Raw genomic sequence first — 19,060 nt, 5'->3', positions numbered from 1 at the left:
GCAGCAGTTTGCCACCGGGTCACTACTGACGTGGCCGCGGAGAGCAGCCCTCCTCTGCCTTGGTGAGGCGTACCCAGCCACAGCAGCTCCACTTCTGCTGCCAGCTCAGGCCTGACCCAGTGGGGGAGAGCAGGAGGCGAGTGGGCAGCAGCTTCCAGAACCCTCCTCAACCCTGAACTGTGTTGCTTGGGAGGGCACCGCACGGGCATATGCTCTGCCGCTGTTTTGACTTCCTGGGGTGTAAAGTATGCCCCGGTCCCTGGTGGAGCACCCCCCACTGCTGCAGTCCTCCCTCCCAGCCCCCAAAGTCTTGGGGCAGGAAAAGAGGGAGATGGCGCTGTTCCCACTATCAAGCTAAACATGATTTTCTTCACACTCTCCATTTTGATGCTACTTATGCATGTTTGGAGGATTCAGATGCACTGCAACCAGCTTATTGTACATTTTGGGAGCACTCATGCTTTCTGTTAAGAACATGAAAAAATAGTTCTAACAGACTTCTGTCCTGATATTCAGATGTACCCTTTTCTTCCTCAGATTTCTAGAAGCAGACTATGCTGAAGGAAACTCTTGTGCTGCAATAAAATATAAAGTCACGTCTGAACGCTGCAGTACTGCATTTAGGTGGATTTGCCAGAAAGACCCTCTCCTACTCTGATATTTTAGTTTGAGAAATGCAATAATTATGTGGGGTTTTGTTATTTGCCAGGAACGCACAATAAAAATGTCATTGAGTGACTGAGAAGATTATGTAAAGGTATTATCCCATTTTCATCAAGATACCTCTTTGTGTAATCCAGAGGTAAAGGTAAAGGTACCCCTGACCGTTAGGTCCAGTTGCAGACAACTCTGGGGTTGCACGCTCATCTTGCTCTATAGGCCAAGGGAGCCGGCGTTTGTCTGCAGACAGCTTCCAAGTCATGTGGCCAGCATGACAAAGCCGCTTCTGGTGAACCAGAGCAGTGCGCGGAAACGCTGTTTACCTTCCCTCCGGAGTGTTACATATTTATCTACTTGCACTTGATGTGCTTTTGATCTGCTTTGTGAATTCCAGAGTTAGCACACCTAAAATGGAATTCTAAGTCAATTTATTTTGGTTACTAAAAGATTAGTTTTAAGTCACGATTGAGCATCAGCTGTAGAATTTGACAGTGCAAAATAATAATAAACAGGGAGGGTGCCACTGCTGAGAAAGACCTCTGGCTGGTTCCCTGTAACTTCACTTCTTGCAGATAGGGAACCGGCAGAAGGCCCTCGGAGCTGAATCTCAGTGTCTGGGCTGAACGATGGGGGTGGAGACATCTCAAGGAATGGGTGCAACTGTGTCAGACTTCAGGGAATCGGCTCCCCCCCCCCACTTGGCAGTAGATAAGCAGAACAAAAAGAGAAAGGAGTCTCTTAGCAGTTAGAAACTTTAATGATCACAGTGAGAGAACAAAGAATCCATTCTTAGGAATGAAGGTGCTCCTATTTAAGGGTTCAACCCACTTCCTCCTATTCACCCATGTCACTACCATGTCTTGCAACCTGATCTCGCAACCACTGTTCTTTCTGTACTGCCACCTAATCGAGGGGCGGAGGAAGAGGGGGGCAATGGGAGTGCACCGCCCCCAACAGCGCGAACCCAGTGGGGTTCCATCGCGGTGAGCCCCGCCCCCAGAACGCACATCACGCCCCTGCGGGCGGCGCAGCATGCCCCTGGGACGTGCGCCACGCCCCCGGGACACGCGCTAGCCCCACACAGCCTGCTCTCCACCCCCGGTGCTGGAGCATGAAACACCGCCACTGACCTTATCTGCTCTACTTGACCTTGGGCTGAGCGAATGAATGCTTTCAACAGACAGTGAGTCTGTTAACTCTCTTTCTCCCAGTGCTTCTTCTCCTAGCTGTTCCATCCATCCAGTATGTCCCTCTGCAAACTGCTGTTCCAAATCTATGCAGTCCTCCTACTCCTGGGAGGTTTCAGGAGCAGGGGGCGAGGGGAAACCCACCATTCCTCCACAGTGCAGCCCTCCTCAGCACAGTCCCTGGCAAGCTGGTGCACTAGATTTAACTGTGCAAATGCACTTCTGGCCAGGCCAGAGACCTGGACATCTAGGCACAAGGCTGAGTCCAGGAAGTTGCATATCTATATGCAGATGACACCCAGATCTGTCTCTGTTCCATCTGAATGAGGAGAAGCAGTTGATATGTTAGACTAGCGCTTGAAGGTGGTGATGGGCTGGATGTGGGCCAATAAACTGAAGCTAAATCCTGAAAAGATATGTGTCCCAGGTCTCAGGTCTAGGAGGTGGGGAGGCAATCTGTCCTTGGTAGGCTAGCTATGAGCCCTTTTGGACGGTGATGACTTGGCCACTGTACTCCATGCTCTGATAGCTTCCAGAATGGATTATTGCAATGCACTGTATGTGGGGCTGCCTTTGAAGACGACTCAGAAACTTCTGTTGGTCCAACATGTAGCAGCCAGATTTCTGGCTGTGGTTCTGTACGGATCTCATAGGACCTATGGTGATGTAACCTCATAGCGTCACTCAGAAATCGTGCCACATTTTCCACAATGTCATTCCTACAATTGTTCAGCAGATAAGACACCCTGGAAGAATCAGTGTGATAATTTCCCCCCCCGCAAGAAGGGGGCCAAATACTTATCACACATTTTTGCATAAAATGGGCAATAAAATAAAATGTGTTTGATGGATTCGACCTGTTTTGTGCCACAGGTGTGATCAGTAGGTGTTAGAGGTTTGTTCAGTGCACATACAGTGGTACCTCAGGTTACAGACGCTTCAGGTTACAGACTCCACTAACCCAGAAATAATAACGCTTCAGGTTAAGAACTTTGCTTCAGGATCAGAACAGAAATCGTGCTCTGGCGGCGCAGTGGCAGCGGGAGGCCCCATTAGCTAAAATGGTGCTTCAGGTTAAGAACAGTTTCAGGTTAAGAACAGACCTCCAGAACGAATTAAGTTCTTATCTTAACCCGAGGTACCACTGTACAGTCAAAGCCGTAACTAGGTGATCTTGTGCCCCTGGCAGAACTATCCAGATTGTGCCCCCTAGACATGGACAAATTAGCTCTTCTTTCCGCCTCTCCTCCAATCCCCTCCCTCTACCCATTCAATTCCTCATGAACCTAGTATCAAATTCTTTCACAGAAAATCCAATATTTAATTTATTATTTCTTAATAAAAGGTTTCAGCAAAAAAAATTACATTTTTATGTGAGTTGACAGGGTTTTAAAAAATATATATACCGTAATTCAGTTGTAAAACAATACACAGATAGGCCTAAATGAAACATACAAACAATATCATACTGATTTGTTCCACAATTATAACTTTACATTATAATACTATATGATGTAAAATGGCACTACTTTCGCAATATCCAGGTTATTTGGTTGATATAAAGTAAGAAAACTATTCACAAGTCACACGTTACAAGTTCTTATTCACAAGAAGTGCTGAATTGCAACCTGAGTGTCCACTGTATATATATATTTTTTAAAAATGAAATAATATAAATCACCCTAGCTACAGCCTTGCGACTGGCATGAGTTTGGCCAAACTGCGGGAGGCAGTGAAGGATAGGCGTGCCTGGCGTGCTCTGGTCCATGGGGTCACGAAGAGTCGGACACGACTGAACGACTGAACAACAACAGCTACAGCCTTGCATTCACTGTCCTTTCTGATTTGTGAACTTGTTTGCTGCAGATCCAGGGTTCTACATGTCGGCCGCTAGAGCTGGCAACACCTTGATGGTTTATGTAAGCAGATTTTCCTCCTCCCCGAATTTCAAACCTAAAATATCAAACAGAACATATGTTGAAATAATAATAACAAGATTTTTATTGTTAATATGTCACCATGGGTTGTTCCAGCCACTCTGGCCGGCTCCCAACAAAATATTAAAAACATAATAAAACATCAAACATTAAAAACTCAAAATACAGGACTGCCTTCAGAAGTCTTCTAAAGGTTGTACAATTCTTCATCTCCTTGACATCTGATGGGAGGATGTTCCACAGGGCGGGCACCACTACTGAGAAGGCCCCTCTGCCTGGTTCCTTGTAACCTCACTTCTCGCAGTGAGGGAACTGCCAGAAGGCCCTCAAAGCAGGACCTCAGTGTCCGGGCTGAACGATTGGGGTGGAGGTGCTCCTTCAGGTATACAGGGCCAAGGCCATTTAGAGCTTTAAAGGTTAGCATAACAGGAGCCAACTCCTAGGTGCCAAGATCCCTTCGGCCCCCTAATAAAATATTTGAGGGGGCTGCCCCCCAAAGTTAATGAGTATTGCCACTCAAATGGTGCACATGTGTTGTATCTTGTGATCAGTTATATGAGGCAGGTCCAAGTGGGAGATAACCAGAGCATGCAGCACTCTGGTGAGACAGTGAGTAGGCAGGTAGGGTCTCAACCGGTGTACCAGATGGAGCCAGCAAAATTGACCTGCGTCTCCATGGACAGCTATGAGTTCAAGATGACCCCAAGGCTGTACAACTGGTCCCTTAGGGGCACAGTTACTTCACTCAGGACAAGGGAATCCGCCAAACATGCCTGTCCCATCCCCAAGAAACTGTACTTCTGTGTTGTTGGAATTCAACATCAACCCATTAACCACATTCCATAGAAAATATCCATAGAAATATCCCTGGGAACTAGCATATGACCAAGCAGCAGAAGAAACGCCAAGCATAGGTGCAGGAAGGCCTTGAAGCAAATTTTCACCTGAAGAAGGCAGTTGCATTCATATTCATATAATACAAATATTCATATTTCTAGGCAGCTTTTCTTTAGAATCTGGCCTAGAAAGGAAACATCAAACTCTCGCTGCACTGTGACTGAAAATGAACTTCTGTGTGTGCTGCTCACCACAAGGTGGAGCTCGGAGTATAATAAGTGAGAAGGCTTCTAGTCAGTTCCTCAACCTTCAGGCAGACTACTAGTAACAATTGTGAAACCACAAATGTGCCTTTGACAGTGCTGTGCAGTGAATTTTTTCATAGGGGAACAGTTAGGGCAAGTGGCTCCAGCTTGCGACTGGGGTAGGGGTGGGGTACACCTCGCAAGTGATGTTGTGACACTGTGATGTCCAGCGTGAGCATCAGGTCTCTCTCTCTAACCCAGGCAGCTTTGTGGGCTTTGGAAAGCAGGTGCCAGGTTTTAATACTCTAATTTAACTGGGAACATTTAGGGGACTAGCCTAATGCCTCTAGTCCGCTGACTGCAGGTCACTGGGCTAGGACCAGGAGCCCTAATGGAATATATGCAGTACTTTTTTCAGGTGGTACTCGGTACCTCACCATTTTTTCCCCTTTTCCAAGTATTAAAAGTGTGGCACTTACTGTAAGAACTTCGTGGTGAATACTGGCACCTTATTTTCTTTATTAAAAAGCACCGCATATGTGGCTCCTCAAAACACACCTGTTTGGGCAAGCATTCTCTTGATCTTTTGACTCGAACTATTTTAACTGTTACACTGTTTTAAGGGGCTTGTTTATTACACATTTTCAATGTGGATGCTCACCAGTTATTGAAAATGGTGCCATCAATCCATCTCCAAGGCTCCTGGTCATCCATCCTTTGGAGACCAATCCAGTGGTCAGCAGGACCTTTGTATCGTCTCAAGAAACTCTTAATAAAGAAAAGAAGAGTGAATACATTTTCAACCCTCATCCAAGTGGAGAATCAACTCCATTTGGGGCTTCAGACTGTTCTCTGTATCATTCCACTCACCATCTCTTCTTGAGAGTCAATCACGACCAAAGAGGCATTGAAAGAGGCACAGTTATTCTGGCTATTAGTCCAGTTTGCTTCACTCTCTGAAAAATAGTAGCATTTCCTTTGGTAGCCAATCCAGCCGTCTGGACAGCACTCAGTGGAAGGAGTGGAAGGAGAAGGTTGCGCTGTTGGCAATACCTCACAGCTTCTCCCTAGTGATAAGAAAGGTATCAGAAAGTGAGACAGATCACTATCCCTATCTTATAAATAGTCCTACCAAAAATAAAAGTCAGGCAACGTACTCCACTCATCATTTTATTTGTGTGCTGCCTTTCCACAAAAGGAATCATGCTCAAAGCAGCTTGCAACAAAGAAAATGGGAACACATCTCAAGCACCATAAGAACAATCACATAAAAATATAGTATAACAACATAATTGCAAATACATCACACACAAAAACTGTGTGCAGGAGGTCTCTGCTCAACCCCCATCATTTCCAGGTGGGGCTGGATAAGGGTGGGGAAATGAGGGCAGGAGGGAGGGCAGAAAGCCCAGTGCCCATCTCTGGCCACAAACTTAGGAGGTTGCAGCTTCTCTTGTGGCTCAGCCATAGATAGTTGACCTCAATTGACTATCCATGAAATACACAGCCAGGGTCTAGTTGACTCTCCCTGAGATAGGCCTTTGATTAGAATTGTATCTTACAATTTAAATCACTTGAAATTGTGTGCATATATCGTGTGAGTATATTGGTCTATTATTGCAGTACACGAAGGGTACCTTGACTGAATGTGGGCCCCCATCCACAACTGCTTCCAGGATACCTCAGTTGAATACCAATAAAGCTATTTTAGCTGCCGAGGAGAGGAGATTTGTGAGAGCAGGTGGCCTGTAGGTAAAATGGCAGAAGTCATAGCAAAATGGTTAATCACTTACCTAATAAAGTAGTGATGCTGATGACAATGATGATAATGATCAGAATGACATTAAGCACCAAGCTCGCATTTTTTACATCAAAAGCGAGTTTCTCTTTTCCCTTATTGCACAAACCTGCAGAGGGAAATAAAGTGTTAATGTTTGCTTGGTTTCAGCAAGATGCCGGGCAAGTCCTTCTAGAAACTCCAAAGTATCTGGAGGGCTCCAAGTCTACCAAGTCTTGGGTAGTCCACTCACGCTGAAGGTGTGAGTTCAAGCTTGCATCACACCAAGATAATCAGTCCTGATTTATGCAGGACATCCTGGAATTACAGAAGCCAATCCTGGCTTTCTGATTGTATCCAAAAATGTCCCATTTTTTGGTCCTGTGCTCTGGTGCAAGTCAGCTGGAGACCAAAAAAGAAACATACCACTTTTGGTCAGCAGGATGTTGGAAGGGCATGAGATGAACCAAGTTCACCTGTGGCATCATAAAGCTCATAGGTTTGGTGCCTCCCACCACAAAATCAGCCAACAGGTAGACCTTGGTGCATGGCTGGTGAGTCACCAGCTATTTATTTTAATAAAAAGTACTTACATGCCACTATCTCCTAAACTATCTAGGTGCTGCACAATAATATTTACCGTATTGGCCTGAATATAAGCCTCACTTTCTCACCAAATTCTGACTGTGAAAAGTTAAAGTGCAGCTTATATTCACGACCTTACAAAAATGGGCTTGGAGCGGGCATTTTCCCTCTTCCCCCTTTAATTTTAAAGGTGTGGCTTATATTCGGGTGCACTTATATTTGGGCCAATACGGTATACAATAAAACAAAAATCACCAGTAGAAATAGTAAAAAAAGGAAAATTAATATAACTGGAAAATCAACAACATTTTAAACAGATGTATAGGCTTGTTGGCATAAGAAAAGGTCTTCAAGAGATGCCTGGAAGTCAGAAGTGAAGATGCCTGATGTATCTCTGCTGGAAGAGCCTTTCACTGCTTGAACTGGTGGCGCTAAATGTCCAACTTCTAGATGAGGTCATTTGGGCTTCTGAGACACAGGGATAACCAATGTGTTCCTGTGAGTGATCTTAATGATGAAGCTGGGATATAAGGGCTCAGTTGGCCATTAAGGTATCCTGGACCAAAGTTCTTCTGGTCTTTGTATATGTAGACCAGGCATAGACAAACTCCAGCCCTCCAGCTGTTTTGGGACTACAACTCCCATCATCCCTAGCTAACAGGACCAGTGGTCAGGGATGATGGGGATTGTAGTTCCAAAACAGCTGGAGGGCCAAGTTTGCCTATGCCTGATATAATAATAATAATAATTATTATTATTATTATTATTATTATTATTATTATTCATTCCTGTAGCACCTTAGAGACCAACTAAGTTTGTTCTTGGTATGAGCTTTCCAAGAACAAACTTAGTTGGTCTCTAAGGTGCTACTGGAAGGAATTATTATTATTATTATTATTATTATTATTATTATTATTATTATTTTGTTTTGACGATGGCAGACCAACATGGCTACCTACCTGTAACTGGAACTATGCCTGATGTAGACCTTGAACCTGGCTTAGCAATGTATGTGCATCCGCTGCAAAGATTTTAGCAGAGGTGCCATGTACTGTCAACCATCTGCCTCCACCAGAGGTCTAGGCATTCTGCAAAATCTGGAGCTTCACAGCTAGGCTGGGGGGCAGCCCCACATAGAATCCAGTTTCTTTTTAAGAGCAAAAGTGGAATGGAATGCATGAATTGAATGGAATGTGATACATGCCAAATGCCACTAGGCAATGCAAGAAGAGAGAGGGCAGCACAACCCATTGTGTGAATCATTAACGGTTAGCCAATGTATGTACGCATGTGCAAGGAGGGAAATTTGAAATTAAACTGTTTGTATACCCCAAGCTGAGCACTTAATCTTTTAGAAGGATTGTAATCCCATCCAGAACAGATAAGTAGCCTATCTCCTGGCAATGCAGCTGTTGTAACATCTGTCCTGTCAGTGTAAATTGCCTAATCGTGGCAGCCTTGTTAAATCCACAGGCTGCAAAGATTGTTGCTGGCAGCATGGAAGTGACAGAAGGAGATCTCTGTCCTATGTAGAAACAGAATGGGATATTTTGTTCACGTATCTCAGGCTGGTGCAGCAACCTCGAGCGAATAACCTGAAACCATTTTAATCTTTATTGTAAAACAAACCATTAAGGGGATACAGTTTGAGCTCTTGCACATTTCTGTATAACTTAGGGTTGGTTCCAACACGTCACGGGTAGATCCATTCATGTGCAAAACACAATGCATTAAAATGAATTGTTCAACCAAACAACATTTTCTGTGCTGGAAGAAGCTTTATTCATTCAGTACTGAATAGTGAATTTTCAAGCTTGCCTCATTCAAATATGTCAAAATAGCATTCGTAGTTCACAGACCAGGATTAGCAGATGTACTAAGGTTGCTATATTAATTATATGCTGAGGATGGCATAACCGACAGTTAAAGAAAACCAGGTCCAAATGTAAGGACTGCCAGCAAAATGGTTCGTCAGCGATATGCAGCTCTGAGTGTCTGCTTTCAGCAGATAATTTTTTCCCCAGTTAATGCCAAGTCACCAGCATGTAAACATGCCAACGGTTGGTTGGTCAGATTGGGTTCCTGGAAGAAAGAGGAACCAATATGTTCTGAACGATATGTTTTGAAATAGTGTTGCATAACGCAAAGTTGTGAAGTCAATCGAGCAGGGGTTCTCTGCCAGGGGATTTGCACAGTATCGTTTGCTTCTCGATTTGCTGAGAATTTTTTTTTTAACACACACACATATATATATATCACCTACTCAAATATGTCAGTATGATCTACTGTAATGTAGACCATTCAATCCAATCAGTTGGGCACCATAAAACAACAACAAAACATTAAAGTGCCACTGTGCTAGTAAATGCTGTGGACCATACACCTGCAACTTGCATATTCCTGGTCTCTTTGCTTATCTGAGACTCTCTAGGTTTCTGTGCAGCAGGAATGGGGACCATGTGGTCCTCCAGATGTTTTTGGTCTACATTGGCCATGCTGGCAGGGAGTGATGGGAGGGAGTTGGAATCCAGCAACATCTGGCGAGTCACAAACTCTCCATTCTTGGTGAACTGGAAGAACAGCTAGGAATCTATCTCCTCAAGGGCAGCCTCATACCCTTATCCTTATGCATGCCTGCGTGAGTAAGGATTGTTCCATCTGAGAGAGGAACTAAGAAGAGCCTGAGAAGCCTTCCTTGATTTTCACACGAGTGTCTATGTACCTATCCTTTTCTATGGCTTTTAATTGCCTGAATAAAGGAAGTCTTCATGAATTTGATTAGTTGGCCTGCATTCTGCAGCTCTCATCCCAGCAGCAAATCCATAACTTTTCTGACAAACTCATGCCTCTCTCATCAGAACTCACTTACCATACGGAAAATGGCCCGGTTTCGGAGAGAAGACTTCTCTTGCTTGTTTGGTGCTTCCATTACTTAGGATTCCACAACATTCCCCATTCTCTGCTGCATGTAGATTCATGGCGAGCTTTTGCTCTCCCTTTTCAGTTTCAGAGAAACCCATCTTTTCTTTCTCCCAGGAGGATCCACAGATCTCACAGTAAATGCCACTCAGCTCTAGTTACACTGAGTTTTGCAATTTATTGAGATATGTTCAAATCAGATCACTGGATTGCAGATTCAAGCACAGTTTGGACTAGGTGATGTGGTGAGAAAACACCCCTTTTAAATACCACTTAATCGTGTGCTTTAATCGGATGCTTTGTCCAGCCAAGCTGTACTTAATATGTTTTCCACTTCCCTGTTTTTTCTTCGTGACTCCTTTTATTCCCAATGAAACAAAAGCCTCTTCAGAGTCTGAAGCATCAATTCTGTGCTTTTGCCAGAAAAAAATTCATCACAACATCAGTTTTTGCCATAGCATCGATGTCCGAGGATTTCTCTGTGGAGACAAAATTACAGAGCAGAGAAATAAATTATCTCTTCTTGAAGTCTTTAAAAGGTGCAGTTTTGCTTCCATACTAGTATAGTTCCCCCCCCCCAAAAAGCCCTAAAGGTGGTCTTACATATACTAATTTACAGAGCTGGAAAATTCATATATGAAATATTGCTTCTTTTTTAGTCTAAATGATTACAGTAATATTTCTACATCTACTTGATGAAATGAAAGCATTGAGAAAGGAGCAGCCCTTCAGTTGAAGATGGCTATTGTATTACAGTGGTACCTCAGGTTACAGGCGCTTCAGGTTACAGACTCTGCTAACCCAGAAATAGTACCTCAGATTAAGAACTTTGCTTCAGGATGACAACAGAAATCGTGCAGCGGCAGTGCTAAAGTGGTGCTTCAGGTTAAGAACAGTTTCAGGTTAAGAACGGACCTCCAGAACGAATTAATTAAGTTCTTAACCACTGTATATTTCCCCTCAGTCTCCTCTTAACCAGCTCCTCCTCCTCATGAAGCTTGGTTTTCAAGCCTTATGAGGAAATGTCACTCTCCTCTGCAAACATCCCCATTTGCCAACATCCTCCTTAAATTATGGTGTCCAGAAATGGACACAGTTGGTTACTCGGAGTCATCATTGAGGTCACAACAGGAAAACCTGTTTCCCCCCTTTACACTTCCTTTGCAATCTCACCATTTCAGCTCTTCAGAATTGAGGGTTGGGAAATTCTACGTTTCCAGAGAAGAGCTATAAATCCTCTGCCTATCTGGTTGTCTAGCATCTATGCCCCCTCTTTGGAAACTGTCTGTGCTTGCTCTAACTTTCTCAGTAACCCATGATCTTGGTAGGAAAGGGGGGGCTGGGTCTGCTTCCTCCTGCAGACTGTCAGATTCAGATTCAGAGCTTGTCTTTCTTCCATCTCCTTCCTCCTCTGTCTCCTCCACTCTCCTGACCCATACCTAAGGGGCCATTACCAAGATTACCAACATTACCAAGATGCGGGTGGCGCTGTGGTCTAAACCACAGAGCCTAGGGCTTGCCGATTGGAAGGTTGCCGGTTCGAATCTAAAGCGAGATGAGTGCCGCAACCCCAGAGTCGTCCATGACTGGACCGAACGGTCAGGGGTACCTTTACCTTTACCAAGATTTTAGCCCTTGCTGGATCTAGGAATTAGCAGGGTCTCAGGCATGCAGCCTACCCCCCCATCTCCTCCGCTAAACTTACAACAATATCTAATTGGGAAACTACTATGAAAATATAGGACCACCCCACTGGCTTGGCATTGAGAAAAAGTGAAAGAGAGCAGCCCCTGAGATATTTGAAGATGGCTGTCCTATCTCCCCTCAGTCTCCTCTTTCCCAGGCTAAACATACCCAGCTCCTCCTCCTCATTTTTCCAAGCCTTATGAAGAAAAGTCTCTCTCCTCTGCACACGTTCCAGCTTGTCAACATCCTCCGTAAATGGTGGTGCCCAGAAATGGAGACACTACTCCAGGTGAGGTCTGACCCACTTTAATAAAGGTGTCAGGCACAAAAAACCTCTGAATGGATCTGCCTAAAATTTGGCAGGCTTAATCCAGAGAGGCTGATATTTCTGCAAATTTCTTCCACTTTTCTCTGAAGCCTGAACAACAGTATAGCCATTCTTAGATTCCCCATTGTATTGAATGAGGGGGTGAGAACTTTGGGTTGTGTTCCTAGCAGTGCGAGGAGAAAGTTCTGTCAGCACAAGGGTTTCTCCTTGCACAAGGGAACATTCTCCCCCTCCTCCTCCCTCACGACCCCCAAAGGGATTCTAGGCGTTCCGCCAATCAAAGAAAGCCGTCCTTATAATATTTTAGAAATGTTTTTTTCTTCAGTCCTCAACCCTCTCCCCCTTCCTCTCCCCCTTCTCCTTTGCCCAATCTCTCTCTCCCCAACTGTTCCTCTCCCTTTCCTCCCCCTCCCCCTATTTCTCCCTCCTCCTATATATTGTAGAATTCTTCTTTTTACCTCCTGGCTGAATCAATCCAGCGCCAGCTTCTGCAGTGCAGAAACAAGTATCTAAAGCTGACCAAGCCCTCAAGAAGCAGAACACAAAGAGTTTCATTACTTCCAGCTTTTTATATCCTCCTCTTCATCTTACTCCCCTTTCCCCGCCTCCTCCTTCTCGCCAGCAAAGTCCTAGTCAACAGTTTCTGACTCCAGCTCCCCCCAGCTTTTAATGTCACCTCCTCCTGGCCTGAATCTAGAGATGGTTTCAATTGCCCAACCATCAATTGCCCAATTATTTTGCAACCCTGTCAGAGGCTGTAGGCATTCTTGGGCACCAAGTGTAAATTTATTTGTAGCATGATTTAAAATCAAACCCACAAACAGAGGGCAGAATGTCCCAGTGGGGAATGTGATCACCCTCAATGTGGAGAAGGAGAAACAGCTGCTGAAGTCCTGGTGCCAGTTGGCAACTTGGCTATTGCTGAGTAGGAGACTAACAAATGACAAGCTTACTTGAAGCAAGGTAGGTATTATAGCAAAAGAAAATTATAAGTGTTATAGTGCCAGGAAAATGCCTGTGGGAAGTTGAAAAGAGCATTGGTTTCTATAATTTTATGGAGCCTCTTGAGGGAGGAATGCAAAAGACAATGAGATTTAAAAAGTAATGAAATGATATTTTCGAGGCAGCCGATGCAAGGTCTCACAAAAGATGGCGAGTGTTTAGGTGCCCAAAATCTACTTCATAAAAATGGTTAAGTACCAGAATGCAGTAAGAATTCATATATTTTTTTGAAAGTAACAAACCTAACCTACTCATGTACAGGAGAGTCTCTGTTTCTGCCTCCCGCAACCTGGGAAACATATAATTCATACACCATTTGATTGTAAAAAAAAAAAAGCCTCAGAGAGATTTGCAAAAAGATTAAAAAAATAAAATTGAGAAACAAACCACAACCCTAATTTAAAACATACAAAAGGAAAAATACTAAAGCAGATTATAATTACCTCAACTTTCTAAGCAACTGGTAGGCTTATCTACACAAGAATGTTTTTAGCTGGTGCCAAACTTGTTTATATAGACCTATTGTCAGCAGCTGCAACTACAACCGTTTGTCTGGAACTGCAGTTAGTTGGTTTGAAAGCAACAGGGCAAGTCAGAACTAAAAGGAGTGGTAGTTCCCTCCTTCTACCTTCCCCTCTGGCTTGGCACAAAGACTGTTATTTTATTAAAAAATCTCTTGTAGCAAGCCAAATATTTGTTCTGGGAAGGAACAGTTCGTTCCCAAAGTCAGATATGAAAATGAGAGTGTTTCAAAAACAAAACAAAAAGCAAGCAAGGAAACACCCAACACAACAACCCCACCTACAGAACACACACACACACACACACACACACACACACACAATGTACTTATGTTACAGAAAACTCTGAATTTATGTTTAAACATTTTAATATTGTTGCAGGCTGCCGCAATCTCTAAGCAGAATGAGATTCTAAGGGGTCCAGGGGCTTATCCAGAAATCGGCTTCTTCTGAATGAGGAACAGTGGAGACTCTGGTGTCTTTAGGATATCTCGTTTATTTACACAGATATACAACCTGAGTCAACAATGGAGGGGCTCTCATCATTAACACCCCAAGAAGGACCTGCTTCTCCCATAGCCACAGCCTTGGATCCCAGCAGAAATCAGGCATGTTATGCATTCAGGGGTCTGTGTTTACCTGAACTTGAGTCTGGACTAAGGATTCTGAGCTCCTATGTTCTGATTTAATACATGATGTCCAATCCCAGTCCCCCGCTAAACTCACAACAATATCTAATTGGGAAACTACTATGCAATTCCTGCCAAGCTAACAGTTCGAAAGCACGTCAAAGTGCAGGTAGATAAATAGGTACCACTCCAGCGGGAAGGTAAACGGTGTTTCCGTGTGCTGCTCTGGTTCGCCAGAAGCGGCTTAGTCATGCTGGCCACATGACCCAGAAGCTGTCTGCAGACAAACGCCAGCTCCCTCAGCCTATAGAGCAAGATGAGCACCGCAAACCCAGAGTCATTCGCGACTGGACCTAACGGTCAGGGGTACCTTTACCTTTACCAAGATTTTAGCCCTTGCTGTATCTAGGAATTAGCAGGGTCTCTGGCATGCAGCCTACCCCCCCCCCCAATCTCCTCTGCTAAACTTACAACAATATCTAATTGGGAAACTACTACCGAAATGCGGGAGGCAGTGAAAGATAGGCGTGCCTGGCATGCTCTGGTCCATGGGGTCACGAAGAGTCGGACACGACTGAACGACTGAACAAGAAAATGGAAATATAGGACCACCCTACTGGCCTGGCATTGAGAAAAAGTGAAAGAGAGCAGCCCCTGAGATATTTGAAGATGGCTGTCCTATCTCCCCTCAGTCTCCTCTTTCCCAGGCTAAACATACCCAGCTCCTCCTCCTCATTTTTCCAAGCCTTATGAAGAAAAGTCTCTCTCCTCTGCACACGTTCCAGCTTGTCAACATCCTCCGTAAATGGTGGTGCCCAGAAATGGAGACACTACTCCAGGTGAGGTCTGACCCACTTTAATAAAGGTGTCAGGCACAAAAAACCTCTGAATGGATCTGCCTAAAATTTGGCAGGCTTAATCCAGAGAGGCTGATATTTCTGCAAATTTCTTCCACTTTTCTCTGAAGCCTGAACAACAGTATAGCCATTCTTAGATTCCCCATTGTATTGAATGAGGGGGTGAGAACTTTGGGTTGTGTTCCTAGCAGTGCCAAGAGAACATTCTGTCAGCAGAAGGGTTTCTCCTTGCACAAGGGAACATTCTCCCCCTCTCCTCCCTCACGATCCCCAAATGTAGCCTAGGAGTTTCCTCAATCAAACAAAGCTGTCCTTATAATATTTTAGAAATGTTTTTTCTTCGGCCATCAACTCTTCCTCCTCCCCTCCTCCTTTGCCCAATCTCCCTCTCCCCACCTCACCCTCTCCCTTTCCTCCCCTCCCCATATTCCCTCCCTCCCTCCTATACATTGTAGAATTTTTTTTTCTTTTTTGGCAGAACCACAAATTTTGATCTGAGGATTTGTGTTTTCCCCTCTGTGTCTCCTTTAAAAATTAAATTAAATTAAATTAAAAGCCACCTTTTGGAATAAGTCTTCTGTGCCCTTTCCAGTTACTGTATTTATTTTTCTCGATTTGAACAATAAATTGGTGATTTTCTTGAGTCAAAATGAGTCCCCGTAAATATATTTTTAGAAAAAGAGCACTGCTTAAATTATTTTAGAAAGGTTTTTTCTTCAGTCCAGAACCCTCTCCCCCTTCCTCCTCTCCTTCTCCTTTTCCCAGTCTCCCTCCCCATCTCACCCTCTCCCTTTCTTCCCCCTCCCAATATTTCTCCCTCCCCCAATATATTGTAGAATTATTTTTACCTTCTGGCAGAATCAATCTAGCAGCTATGTTCTGCAGTGCAGGAACAAGTATCTGCGGCTCACCACGCTGCTATTTACCGTATCTCTCGCTCCCCCCCCCCTTCCCCGCTTCCCCATTCTCGTCAGCAAAGTCCTGGTAAACAGTTTCTGAGTCCAGCTCCACCCAGCCTTTTATGTCACCTCCTCCCAGCCTGAATCTAGAGATGGTTTCAATTCCCCAAGGTCTTCTGCCTTGCTTCAGAGAACAGCGCAACCCTGTCAGGGGCTGAAGGCATTCTTGGGCACAAAGTGTAAAAGAATTTTTAGCATGATTCAACCCCCACAAACAAAGGGCAGAACCCCCCAGTGGGGAATGTGATCACCCTCAATGTGCAGAAGGAGAAACAGCTGCTGAAGTCCTGATGCCAGTTGGCAACTTGGCTATTGCTGAGTAGGAGACTAACAAATGACAGGCCTACTTGAAGCAAAGTAGGTATTGTAGTAAAAGAAAATAAAAAGTGTTCTAGTGGTGGCAGGAAAATGCCTGCGGAAAGCTGAAAAGAGCATTGGTTTCTATAATTTTATGGAGCCTCTTGAGGGAGGAATGCAAAAGACAATGAGATTTAAAAAGTAATGAAAGATCTTGATATTTTCGAGGCAGCCAATGCAAGGTCTTGCAAAAGATGGCAAGCGTTTAGGTGCCCAAAATCTGCTTCATAAAAAATGGTTAAGTAGCAGAATGCAGTAAGAATTCTTTTTTTCTTTTTTCTTTTTAGTAACAAACCTAACCTACTCATTTACAGGATAGTCCCTGTTTCTGCCTCCCGCAACCTGGGAAACATATAATTCGTACACCATTAGATTGTAAAAAAAACCCCAGAGCGGTTTACAAAAAGATAAAAAAATAAAATTGAGAAAAAACACAACCCTAATTTAAAACATACAAAAGGAAAAATATTAAAGCAGATTATAATTACCTCAACTTTCTAAGCAACTGGTAGGCTTATCTACTGGTAGACCCTGATGTTGGGAAAGATGGAGGGCACAAGGAGAAGGGGACGACAAAGGATGAGATGGTTGGACAGTATTCTCGAAGCGACGGGCATGAGTTTGGCCAAGCTGCGGGAGGCAGTGGAGGATAGGCGTGCCTGGCGTGCTCTGGTCCATGGGGTCACGAAGAGTCGGACACGACTGAACGACTGAACAACAACAAGGCTTATCTACACAAGAGCAGGCGCCGGACTTGTTTACACAGACCTACTGTCAGCAGCTGCTACTAAAACCGATTTTCTGGAACTGCTGTTAGCTGGTTTGAAGCCAACAGGGCAAGTCAGAACAAAATGGAGTGGCAGTTCCCTCCTCCCTCCTCCTCTCGCCTTTCATTCTTCTTTCTCCTGCCTTCCCCTCTGGTTTGGCACAAAGACTGTAATTTTATGAACACCTCTTATGTCTATTCTTACTTGCCTTTTCTTCAAAAGAAAATGAAGCTATGCAAAAATTGCATAGAAATTATTTTTGCTCTCTGGCTGGCTCTCCTTCTCTTCTTCCTGCCATGGAGGGGAAGGAGGGGGAAAGCAGCCTCCCGGCCATGATGGCGCAGGAGGAGGAGCTGGCCATTGAAGCCTTGCGGTCGCTGCGTTCACCTCCATCCTCCTCCTGCTTCTCTGCTATCACCTCCCCACCCACAAGGGGAACTGACCCTACAACAATCAGTCATCTATTTCCTTCACAGTCTGAAGGTGAGCTGATAAGACTGAACATTAACAAGAACACGGAAGATCGTAAAAGGTAGAACAGTGATGCAGTTAGGAGATTATTGCCTTTGGACTTGAAGCAATGACAAACTTAGACAGCATCTTAAAATGCAAAGACATCACCTTGCCGACAAAGGTCCGTATAGTTAAAGCTATGGTTTTCCCAGTAGTAATGTATGGAAGTGAGAGCTGGACCATAAAGAAGGCTGATCGCCGAAGAATTGATGCTTTTGAATTGTGGTGCTGGAGGAGACTCTTGAGAGTCCCATGGACTGCAAGAAGATCAAACCTATCCATTCTCAAAGAAATCAGCCCTGAGTGCTCACTAGAAGGACAGATCCTGAAGTTGAGGCTCCAGTACTTTGGCCACCTCATGAGAAGAGAAGACTCCCTAGAAAAGACCCTGATGTTGGGAAAGATGGAGGGCACAAGGAGAAGGGGACGACTAATATGAGTTTGGCCAAACTGCGAGAGGCAGTGAAGGATAGACATGCCTGGCATGCTCTGGTCCATGGGGTCATGAAGAGTCGGACACGACTGAACGACTGAACAACAACAACAACAACTCTTAAATGGCAGTGTGTACTATCTTATTGCTTCTGCTCATTCTGCTGAGTGGAATCCTTGAGTTCTGCCTCAACATGGAACAAAAAGCCTAAAGATCAACTTGGCCAGGAGCCTGAAAATGCTATTTTGAAATTGATAATCTTAGCAAATATTTGACCAGTAAACATCAAGGTTTGAACCCAAAATACAGTTTAAGTCAGTATAAAACTGCTAGGGTTTTTCCATGCAGGAAACTCTCCAGGACACTCATAAGCAGTGTTTTTTTCCCCTGGGGGGACACAGGCAGGGCCGGCTCATCCATAGGGGCTAGTGGCGCGCCGCGCCAGGGCGCCGCCCCCCAGGGGCGCCCCCGCGAGCCCACCAGCATACCTGGCGCCCCCCTCCCCAACCCGCCGGGAGCTCGCGCACCGGCAGCGCAGCCGCTGCCGCCCATGCCAGTCCCGGGCTTTGGCTGCGAGCCGGCCGCCCTCTCCTCCCGTCCCGGGTGCACTGGAAGGGCGCGCAGAGCCCCACAGCGCTCCAGCGCCACACCCCTCACCCCCCTCTCGCCCACCTCCCTCTCGCCCACCCCTGAGGGGCGGCAAGCGCGGGGGCAGCGGAGAGGCGGCATGCGGGGGGCGCCGGAGGGATCGCCGCGCCACGGCGGCTGATCTCCCTAAGATGGCCCAAGACGCAGGGGTACGCATACCCCTAAACATTTTGTGAATCTAAGTTTGGCCTCATTGCGGGGCAGTATTTCAAT

At 45.0% G+C, this 19,060-nt stretch overlaps 1 protein-coding gene and 1 long non-coding RNA gene across 2 annotated transcripts; both read right to left on the bottom strand.

The window, feature by feature from the left end:
* Nucleotides 1–3,661: 3,661 nt before the first annotated feature.
* Nucleotides 3,662–6,526, bottom strand: LOC117042381 (C-type lectin domain family 2 member E-like). The gene is made up of 4 exons (XM_033141928.1): nucleotides 6,493–6,526; nucleotides 5,737–5,933; nucleotides 5,528–5,634; nucleotides 3,662–3,800 (listed from the first exon to the last, which is right to left on the bottom strand). The coding sequence occupies exons 1-4, from the start codon at nucleotides 6,524–6,526 to the stop codon at nucleotides 3,662–3,664; spliced, it is 477 nt and encodes a 158-aa protein (XP_032997819.1).
* Nucleotides 6,527–6,680: 154 nt separating this feature from the next.
* LOC117042104 lies at nucleotides 6,681–16,117 on the bottom strand. Its single transcript, XR_004426047.1, has 3 exons — nucleotides 16,019–16,117; nucleotides 10,098–10,626; nucleotides 6,681–6,773 (listed from the first exon to the last, which is right to left on the bottom strand). It is a non-coding gene; the product is annotated as an uncharacterized LOC117042104 (long non-coding RNA).
* Nucleotides 16,118–19,060: the final 2,943 nt, after the last annotated feature.

Source organism: Lacerta agilis, chromosome 2 (assembly GCF_009819535.1).
Source record: "Lacerta agilis isolate rLacAgi1 chromosome 2, rLacAgi1.pri, whole genome shotgun sequence".
Lineage (NCBI taxonomy): Eukaryota > Metazoa > Chordata > Lepidosauria > Squamata > Lacertidae > Lacerta > Lacerta agilis.
Note: the sequence above shows the minus strand (reverse complement) of the source record. Positions and strands in the feature narration are given on the sequence as shown.